We start from the raw sequence: 10,572 nt of genomic DNA, 5'->3' as shown, positions 1-10,572 counted from the left end.
CACTTCTGTAAGGAATAAGAAGTCTCAAATTTGACTCGATTACCCATGTCTTGTAACTTGCGATGTTATTTCGATCCATTGCGCTCCAATGAATAATAAAAAAAACATTAACTTAGAAACATATATGAATAATTGATGTTGATAATATGTCCGCTTCATATTCATCAAATATAACTGAACCAAAAACATCAAATACTACAGGACATATGGGCAATTTAAGGCGGGTCAACCACTCATATTTCCTTACTAAATGTTCATTGCTCAACAACAAGAACTGGCACAACCAATGAATTATTATTTGCACGGTCCACCACCAATCCCAAAACGAATGGATCATAATACATCTGATCTGATGCTAAATGCAATGCACAGTCCAAGCACTCCATGCTGGTGAGGATCAAGACACATGCAAACATTTACTCAGTTAAAGAAAAAACCAACAGCAGAAGGATACCAGAAAATTTCAAGGACTAGAATGACAAAGGGAAATTTCAAGTTGCAGAGGGTCAGGAACTGTTCAGGTGGATTGAGATAGTAAAAACAAAAGATCAAGGTATTCTTAAATGAAGTTTGAGCTAATTTATCATTATTATTTACATCCAATAGCCAGAAGAACACAAGATGCATTTCATGCAAGAAAACGCTTACGAATAAGATTAAGATACAACAATGCCCACTTCTCGTGAAAAAGTTACCGGTTGATAAGGAGGCAGCTATTTGTGAGAGTCTTCAATCTTTGCAGTTGCTGATGTGAAGGTAACTGCATTTGTTGGATGGTCTTTTACAGTCAAGCTGAGAACTTCAGGCCTTGAGTAATGCCCAACCACATCAAAGTCGAACTTAGCCCGCGGTATATCTCCAAGATCTATGTATGATTTATTACCATTGAAATCAGAACTCCAGTATAATAAGGAAAAACACAACTAAAATCAACATTATACCTGTTCAAGCAACATTAAGCTCGTATAGGAGGATATGAAGACACGGATCCCCTCAATCATGAGCCACCAAGGTACATTTATATTGACATGGAACTTGTAGACAGATACAGACAGACATGGGGTGGAATTGCAATACAATTAAATCAAATTTTAGACATCCATAAAAGTTTGTGCCTGAACATTCAACGCCCAAAGTGATAATGAACTGGATAGTGATAGAGACTGGTCCAGAAATGAAAACCCAATTTTGAGTCAAATAGTGATAGAGATTGTCCTCTTTAACACTTCTTTTTTTCTTTAAATGAATCATCTTTTTAATCTTTAAAACGTTAACTTCTGTTATTATAATTAGAAAAGTAAATTTCGTAGTATTGTAAAAATTACAAAATCCTGGAGAACTACAAAGTTCCCTGGACATGTGAATACAACTATCCACATTCCCTTAAAAAGTCAGGAAAACTGGAGAGCGACAAATAGTGAAATGAACAGAGTAACAGATGTGGTTTGTATTTCTTTCAAAATACTTCTTTCTTAACTTGAAGAAGTTGAATTGTAGAAACCATGTGATTTCCTGTTTCCAAACATGAAAATGGAGCATATAGAATTAAATTGCTTCAAATATTGTCTCCAAATACACCAAATGTCCAGTGAGAAGAAAGGATTTAGCATATGGCAAACAATGCAATCAGAACAACCCTTGAATGTCAGATGAAAATACCAAGTTTGCAATGGCTCATTTTTTCCTCTTATTTTTGTCCATGTTTCAATTCAGAAACTTTATTTTAAGACATTTTGAGAGTATATAATTCATTCATCTTTCAAACACAAGGATACAGAATCCACATTGTACTGCAGACATTATGCAGACAGTTTAAAAACATATAAACAGCATAAGAAAGTAGCATACCTAGGTCTGCTGAGATCAGTGCTTCCCCATCAAAATTGGGTCCAGCTAAAACAGTCCCTAAAGGAGATATTATGGCACTGCCTCCAGCACAGACAACAGAATCTGGCGTGAGTTCTTCTTCTGTGCCAGCAAATACATACTCTGGAGGAGGTGGGTAATCTTTCCTCCGGCAGAATTGATTGGCAGATAGCACAAAACATGAACCCTCAAGAGCAATGTGCGTTATTGTTGCTTGCCAAGTATTCCTAGCATCAGCAGTTGGTGCACAATATATTTCAACACCTATAACATTAAGTTATCACAAATTAAGATAGAATGGTAAATATTTTATAGGGAGAACACAACATTCTAATTCTAACCAAGCAATAATGTTATGTAGATCATAATCATCTGCCAACAAAAATAAGGAGGTATGCTTTCAACAAAAAATACATTCGTCCAAAGCCTTAAATTATTAAGATCCATTATATGGATAGCCAATCACTTAACAGAAAAAATATAATAATATTATTAATAGGCTGCATTAGTTTCATTTGATCCAACTATATACAAAAGCTACACAAAAGTGGATAGATGGAAATGTGGCATTTTGCTATACTTAATACAATACAAACAATTAGTGCATCTGCAGGCATGGACCTCAGCTGCCTGATACCTCTGTACTTCAAAGAGCAACACTAGAGCAATGCATAGGCTCAGGAGAACAAATGGCTGATAAACATGTCAAAAAAAATCTTAGGAAGTAGCCTGTACAGAAAAGAGAGACTGCATAATATTAATATGAATATAGAAAAGATCAAAGCTAATAACTAAACCAGGACACTGCAAAATACTAATTAAACTTCTAAATTAGTTGCACCAGATCACAGTTCCAAACTGTCACTGCCAGCAAGGATTCACTGCTTATATTCGGTGACAGAGCTAGGAATTAAAGTTTAGGGGAGACCAAAAAGGATATCAAGAGTTAAGGGGGGTGAAATTGAAAAAACTTACTATTTCAAAGGGTAAAATAAAAAAATTTCAAAATTTTATGGGATAATTCTTAAAAAAAAAAAAAGTTAGGAGGGTAGGGTTAGGCATGACCACGGTTCCAAAACCCCCGATTGTGATTTCAAAACCGCAGGTACCTGTTACAAAAAGGCGGAACCGGAAAAAGCAGTTTTAAAGACCATCTTGGACCTGCCAGTTTCGCTTTTGTTCCGGTTTTAAACCGAAATTAGATAATAAATTTCGAAGTTTTTAAAATGCTTTTTTAGATTTATAACTTGAATAAATAATAGTAAATATTACTATTGAAAAAAACTAAACCAATTTAATAAAAATTCCTAAAAGTTACTTTAAAAATTATAATAAAACAAAAAAAAAGTAGGGAGTTTCTTTAAGAACATATTTTTCACGGTTTCAAACCGAAACCACTAAAAAATGAAGAACTGGAACCAAACTAAGTTCACGGTTTCAATTACGATTTGGAACCAGAATCATTGACCACGGTTTAATGCAGATTTGACTAGTTCGGTTTCAATTCGGTTCCAATTTGAATCCGAACCGTGGTCATCCCTAGGCTGGGCCACCCATGGCTCCCTAGCCCCGTCAATGCTTATATTAAACATAGGCATGCAAATACTGGCAAATGGTACAGCAAACATTAATCAGATGCCTAGAAAAATGGCAACCTGAGTACTTTAAACATAAGATACACACATGCAAATAAAAAGGCTCAAATTGGACAATGAAAGAATACATTCAGAGAAACACAAATGAGATCCAGAGAGAACTATGAGTTATATCCTCAAGCATCATGAAGAAGAGGAAGATAAATTCATAAACCATGCAATATTAAAATTTCACAAACAAGAGCAAATACTTATGCAAGCTTTTGATAATATACATAAGAAGGTAATTGAATTGGTTTTTCTTGTTAGAGGAGCTCACTTACCTTTACCATACATGGCTGTCCTCAAAAGTGGCATTCTATTTTCCCAACAAATAGCACCACCAATTTTTCCAATTGGAGTGTCAATAACAGGAATAGTTGATCCATCCCCAAATCCCCAAACTATACGCTCCATTGCTGTTGGCATGAGTTTTCGGTGCTTCCCCAGGTACTGACCTTGGGAATCAAAAAATAATATAGTACAATATAGAGTATAGCCATCCCTCTCTATCACACCCATTACCAAATATAGCTTATACTTTCCGGCCATTGCTGCCAAGCGATCCACCTCGGGACCTGAAATTAGGTCAACAGACTCAAGCTCTTTAATCCCAGTTTGAGGGATACATATCAAGAAAAGCAAGAAAGTTGGTTATTAGAGCAATACCAGGTACATCAATGGCTGAAGCATGATACTTGCGAAACTCCTCTCTACCTTTGGATGTTCTAAATCCAATGGATACACCAAAATTAGATCCACGAGGGTAACCTCCGACAAATGCTTCTGGAAAAACAACCAGCTGGGAACCATGACCAGCTGCTTCTGCCAATAATCGCTCAGCCTTATCTGTATGCACAATTAGATATCAGAACGCGCACAATTCCAATTCTAAAGTGAACTGCCAAATTGAAAGATAAAGATGGGCAAATTACGCACCAAGAGTGGCGGCAGTGTCGTAGAAGACAGTAGAGGCTTGGACAACGGTGGCTCTGACAATTGGTGCAGAGGAGTCGCCTCCCATGTCCACCTCAGCGAAAAGCGGAGCATCAGATGATGGCTGCGTCGTTGGGACAAGCGCCATCTGGTCTTTAGTGGAGTGGTTTTGGTCAATCGTAGATGGTACTAACGGCTGCCGAGCGTAATCAAAGTGACGGTTTTTGCATGATCGTCAAAACTTTTTCTTTAGATAGAATAAGGTCCAGAGATTTCTAGTATTTTCAAAACCGGTCTTACGCTTTTATTCATTTTGTTTTTAATTTATACAACATAATTTTTTTATAATTTATATAAGTATGTGGAGGTGGGTGAGAAGGCTTCGGATCAAGTTTTCACATGTTAAAATGGGAAGAAGCAGTTGGTTGTTGCCGCTGCGTTTGTCGCTGTTCTGCAATTTATGGATTTTTATGTTTATGTGAATAACAAAATTTTATTTTTATTTTTAGAGGCAATTTAACTTACAGTAAATAGTTTTGGCACAAGTTGTGCCTGGCTTAGCTAAAATACGGTTGGGGTGAAAGGACAATAATATTTTTGGAGAAATTTAAGCAGTTTGTCTTTTTTTTATGTGACTTATTGCTAGTGATGTGATGATGCAATATTACAGATGTCATAATTAACATTTAAACCGATCAAATTTTTTAAAGACCGTCGCCGCTGGTCACTATACATAGTGGCCGGAAAATTGAACCAATTAATAAACTTTTCCATTATGCATCCAAACGATTAGAATTTCATGAGAATCTTAGTTGTGTTATTAATTTCTAGAAATTTTACCAATTGCATTAAAAGCCGCAAATTTTGTCAAACTCAAATCTAAATTTTAAAATAATTTCACTAAATCCTTAAATCAATACAAAATCAAGTTTGATTCATGGAAAACTATGAATTCACACGTATCTCAACAAGGATTATGGTTGGAATCGTAAAATCCAACCGGAAAACTCAAAAATAATAAAAATAAGAATTTCTTAACACGAAAAAATAGAAACTCAATCGGTCAAAACGGTGATCAGATGTAGGCTTACTGTAAGTGGATGAGTATTTTGCTACTTGTTCTGATTAAACGGTGGCCGGAGTTCAATTGGATAAGGAGAGGCTTTAAGCCTCTTTCATTTGATGTGAACAAAGGAGAGGAAGAAGAAAATGAGATTTTTTTTTTTTTCTCTTCTTAAACTATTTATAGTTCGATTTGGTTTGAATCATAAAAACCTTAATTTCTTTGGTTTTCTAATGGTTTACTTGTATTATAATTAGATTAAACCAAAAACTAAATGCATTAATTGACTTGACATATTTTTTTTAATCGTTGGAAGACTTTCTATATTTATTGAAATGATGACAATTTAAAAAACAGACTAATTAATTAAATTGAGATTGAATACCTCGCGCGCGCGCGCACACACACACACATATATATATATATAATCGATGTCAAAATATTTCAAATCATTGAAATATAATTAGTCTTTTAATTACTAATTAGTATGAGTCCATATAATAATAATAATAATAATAATAATAACCATTTTACCATAAAAACAACGTAGTTTTGATGACGAAGTTTAAATCAATCTTTAACCAAAACTATGTCATGCAAACTACGCTAATAATCATTCCCATTCTAATTTATCACAGTTATAGACATTGTAATTATAACTAGCGTTATAATCAAACTTAATACTAAACTCTATTATATGATTATAACTACTATAATTATCATTATCATTCTAATAGTCTGTAATTATAGAATTTCTAGTTATTATTATAAAATTAATCAAACCTATTCATTCTAACAATATTTTATACCAGTATAATTATAATTATGATTATTATAATTATAGAACTATGATCAACTTAATACTAACTTCTATTACATGATTATAGCTATTATAATTATCATTATCATTCTAATAGTACTATAATTATAGAATTTCTAATTATTACTAATTTAATCAAACCTATTCATATCCTTGCAATATTGTATACTAGTATAATTATTAATTATTAATTATTAATTATTAATTATAGCCAAACAAATTAGTTAAAACGGTTCTCTTTAGTAATACTAGGCATTATATCTACTAGGTATCATAATGCTAAGTATAATTACAATAATAAGAGGACTAATAATCTTATAGACAAATGAATAATACAAATAGTACTAATATGCAATATTGCTAGAATACAAAATAGGTTTGACTACAAACTAGTGATATAATTATATCACTATTAGAATGATAGTGGTAATTATAATAGTTATAGTCGTACATTAAAGTTATTATAGTATTAAGTTTGACTATAATAGTAGCTATAATAGAATAACTATAATTATGATACAATTAGAATTTGAATGATAATTAGCATAAAGTGATGTAGTTTTACTTGTGGGTTGATTTAAACTTCCTATATCAAAATACGTCATTTTGATAACATAGTTATTATTATTATTATTATTATTATTATTATTATTATTATTGTATGGAATAATACGGAAACTTTGGATTTTGGGCTTACTTTTAGGCATAGCATTAGAAGATCTTGACTATTTTATAAAGATAGACTGTCATTCCCGAGATGTGGTGGGCTATTCGAAGGTGTCTCTCGCAAGAGCAGCTCCCATTTCCTACAACATTAGTTGCACTAAAAAAAATCGACAATTAGCAACCAATGAAACAGTTGCTAATTTTAGAATAATCGGTCACTAAAAATAATCACTTAGCATGCCAAAAGCTTTTACGCTGCGGAGTTCAACGCTTCCTCCATGTTTACCTAATCAAATTATGGCTTGACAACATCAATTACCATAGCATTATATTGCAATTGCGTTTGACTGAAATTGCGATACTTGATTGGCCGATGATACACCAAAAGACCGACTGGGACCACTGCTAACCCGAGGCTGACCATGATGTATCCATTCATAAACCATTCTTGCATAAGTGAAGCTTAACTGTGTCGACATCAAAGCTCTGTTTTGGTACTTCTTATGCTTATATGGACACCTCAATTTGCTACCATCCATGCAACTCGGATTAGCTACTGCAAATTGTACAAATGATTCCAATCCATCCAAGAATTCTTTCCTTAATATCCCGTTCACCTCGTACCTCTGATACATCCATTCACGATCGAACCTTATTTTCTAAGCCATATTTAAACACCATGTTGGTTAAGGATATAAATGATGAAATAAATTTGAGTAAATACTAATTAAATACTAATTTCAAACTCAAAGTTACATTTGGTACGAACCTAGCACATTTAGAAATATCTACTTTAATAGTCAACATGAAATAACTCATTTACACTATACACCTGCTATAATTTCAGCAATATCTCCCCATGGTTCTCCAAATGCACAATTAATTTGGCTTCATTAAACGCCACTGTGCATCTCGAGAACATCATAAGGAGATACAACAGAAATTATACTTAGTGAAAGCAATAAAAGTTTATCGTTTTTCACGCTTTTTCTACTGATAATATTCCTAAACTGTCCACCTTGGACAATTCAATGTCTTCTCTTCTATACGGATGAGAAAGACATCAAACGTGCAACTAAGGTTAACTAAAACTATTGATTCAATCCTAATCATTGTCTTAAGTATCATTAAGGTTTTTTAAGCTGTCCGAACTACATACATTATGCATCATTAATTCTAACTCTAAGGATAAATTTTGACACCATTTCCCCTATAAAAGTGTAAAGCCCATAGTCAAACGTTTAAGAAAACAATTCAATAATCTAACAACATCCTCCAATAAATTCATAGCCACTACTAGGCCTCCAATTCAATTCATTCATACTCCACAATCCAATAAGTAGTAATTATCCCATTCAATTCTATAATATACAAATACATAAGTATATCATTCAAAATCAAAGTGAGGCAACGAAAAAGTTTAAATTCTGATGAAAGTTGGTAGAGTCTCCCCTAAAAATAGGAATTTAACCTGTGACAAAAAATAATGTATTCACACAGCCTTTCCATCAGGCAATCAACCAAAACTCATCCTATCCACCGGTCATTACAATCAAGGAACAAATATTATCAAAAACTAATTAACAATATAATTGTTAAATATTAACCAAAATGGATTAACAATTATCAAATAATATTAACCAAAACTAATCTAATGAACAATAACTAAACTAATGTATTAAATGAATTACTAAACTAAATTGAGTAAACTAATTATCAAACTCAATTAACTTAATTAACTAAATTAAGTTAATTATCAAAGTTCAATACTTAACTAAACTACTTAATTACTAATAAACTAAACTACTTAAGTAAACAAATTATCAACTAAATGAATTACTAACTAAATTAACTAAACTAATAATGTAATTAAAAACTAAAACATATTAAACAAATTAAACTAAAAACTAATTAACCAACTAATCAACTACTAATTAAGGTAATAAAAAATTCCTATAATTCTCACCTAAACTGAATTTATAGGTAATGAAAATAATTAATTGAACAAAAAATATATAACTAACTGAATCATTTATAAATATATTAACTAATTATAATCAATAAAATCAACTAATTAACAAAACTAAATCACTCAAATTATTAAAACTAAACAAACATTAATCACACATCCTAAATAAAAAATTAAACTAGTGAAATGAAAGATCTAACACACATATATTCAAAAAAAAACACATGGTATTTATCAATAAAAAGAAAAAAAACACCAAACAAAAAAAAACCCAACTGAAAATTTAAAAACATCAAGGAACAGTTCATAGGGAGCGTACCTGCGCGAAAGTAATCTCTGGCATCGATTTTCGGCGTTCTGCATTGTCTCGGAGTAGCAGTCGTCTTCCTTGTGACGGAGCGGCGACAGAAGAGAAGAGAGAAGAAAAGAAGAGGGAGAAGGGGGTTTGTCGCGCGAGGAGAAGACAAAGGTTTTTAATCTTCTTTCTTTTTGCGACCGATACGATATAAATAATCTGTCCCTTAAAGTCTGACATGGCATATATTAACTTAAACTGCAACCTTTGCGACTGACAACAATCAGTTGCAATCTACTAGTGGAAACACGGTCGCCAACTCGTCGCTGATTTGTCGCGCACTACATGGCTAGAATTTTCACACCTAAATTTAGTGACCGTTATACTATTGGTCGCTAAACGGTCGTTATCCGTCGCAAATCATTCGTAATTTTTTACCCACCAAAAAAATTCTGTGCAAAAAATATCTGTCACTGTCCTTCGCAAATCGATCGCTATATAGCGATCGACTCTGGGCGGTCGCAGATATCGGTCGTCGTTTCCCATTTTTTTGTAGTGTTGCTTTCTCAACAAGAGATTTGATCCTCATCACAGTCGAGTCAAGGCTGCTGCCCAAAAATGAACCATGGAAGGAGCCCATAGATGGTAGTACGCCTAATAATAATAATAATAATAATAATAATAATAATTATTATTATTATTATTATTATTATTCTTATTATTATATGGAATAATACTAGCTAGTACTAAAAAGACTATAATTATATTTCAATAATTTGAAATATCTTGACATTGATTAATTATTTATGCTAATTAAAGTATTGAATCTCAATTTCATTAATTATTCTGATTTTTAGATTGTCATCATTCAATGGATATAGAAAGTCTTCTCACGATCAAGGAAAGTATGTAAAGTCAATTAATGCATTTATTCTTAGTCTAATCTAATCATAATACTACAAGTTAAACCATTAGAAAACCAAAGAAATTAAGGCTTTTATGATTAAAATCGAATCGAACTCTAATGAGACCAAACCAAATTATAAATAGTTTAAAGGAAAGAGAAAGTCTCATTCTTCCTCCCCTACTTTGTTTATGTCAAATGAAAGAGGCTTACTACCTCTCCTTCTCTAATCGAACTCCGACCATCGTTTAAAGAGAATGAGATGGTAAACCACTTATAGTAAGCCTATATCGGTCATCATTTGGTTGATCAAGTTCCTATTTTTGCAGACTAAGAAATTTAACTTTTATTTTCTTAAATTTTTCGGTTAGGTTTTGCACTTCTAGCTATAATATTAAGGTAACTTTGAATCATAGTTC

The 10,572-nt window shown here is 32.5% G+C and overlaps 1 protein-coding gene across 2 annotated transcripts; it reads right to left on the bottom strand.

The window, feature by feature from the left end:
* Positions 1–275: 275 nt before the first annotated feature.
* LOC149498306 (bifunctional nitrilase/nitrile hydratase NIT4A-like) lies at positions 276–4,766 on the bottom strand. 2 transcript variants are annotated; one of them, XM_089718272.1, is made up of 6 exons: positions 4,440–4,766; positions 4,170–4,349; positions 3,785–4,078; positions 1,849–2,130; positions 696–865; positions 276–387 (listed from the first exon to the last, which is right to left on the bottom strand). In XM_089718272.1, exons 1-5 carry the CDS (start codon positions 4,582–4,584, stop codon positions 714–716), a joined length of 1,053 nt encoding a protein of 350 aa, XP_089574398.1. In that variant the 5' UTR covers positions 4,585–4,766; the 3' UTR covers positions 276–387; positions 696–713. The 2 variants fall into 2 exon arrangements, with proteins under 2 accessions (XP_089574398.1, XP_089574397.1); XM_089718271.1 differs by lacking the exon at positions 276–387 and having other exon boundaries at positions 497–865.
* Positions 4,767–10,572: the final 5,806 nt, after the last annotated feature.

This window comes from Jatropha curcas, chromosome 2 (assembly GCF_041381405.1).
Source record: "Jatropha curcas cultivar XTBG-Jc1 chromosome 2, XTBG_Jcur_1.0, whole genome shotgun sequence".
Taxonomy (NCBI): domain Eukaryota; kingdom Viridiplantae; phylum Streptophyta; class Magnoliopsida; order Malpighiales; family Euphorbiaceae; genus Jatropha; species Jatropha curcas.
Note: the sequence above shows the minus strand (reverse complement) of the source record. Positions and strands in the feature narration are given on the sequence as shown.

Excerpts from the sequence above, each read along its gene's own strand:
- LOC149498306 (XM_089718272.1), bottom strand. The coding sequence starts at position 4,584 with ATGGCGCTTGTCCCAACGACGCAGCCATCATCTGATGCTCCGCTTTTC. Across the intron at positions 2,131-3,784 it reads GACAGCCATGTATGGTAAAG|GTGTTGAAATATATTGTGCA; the intron begins GTAAGTGAGCTC and ends TTAATGTTATAG. Across the intron at positions 866-1,848 it reads ACTGATCTCAGCAGACCTAG|ATCTTGGAGATATACCGCGG; the intron begins GTATGCTACTTT and ends AATCATACATAG.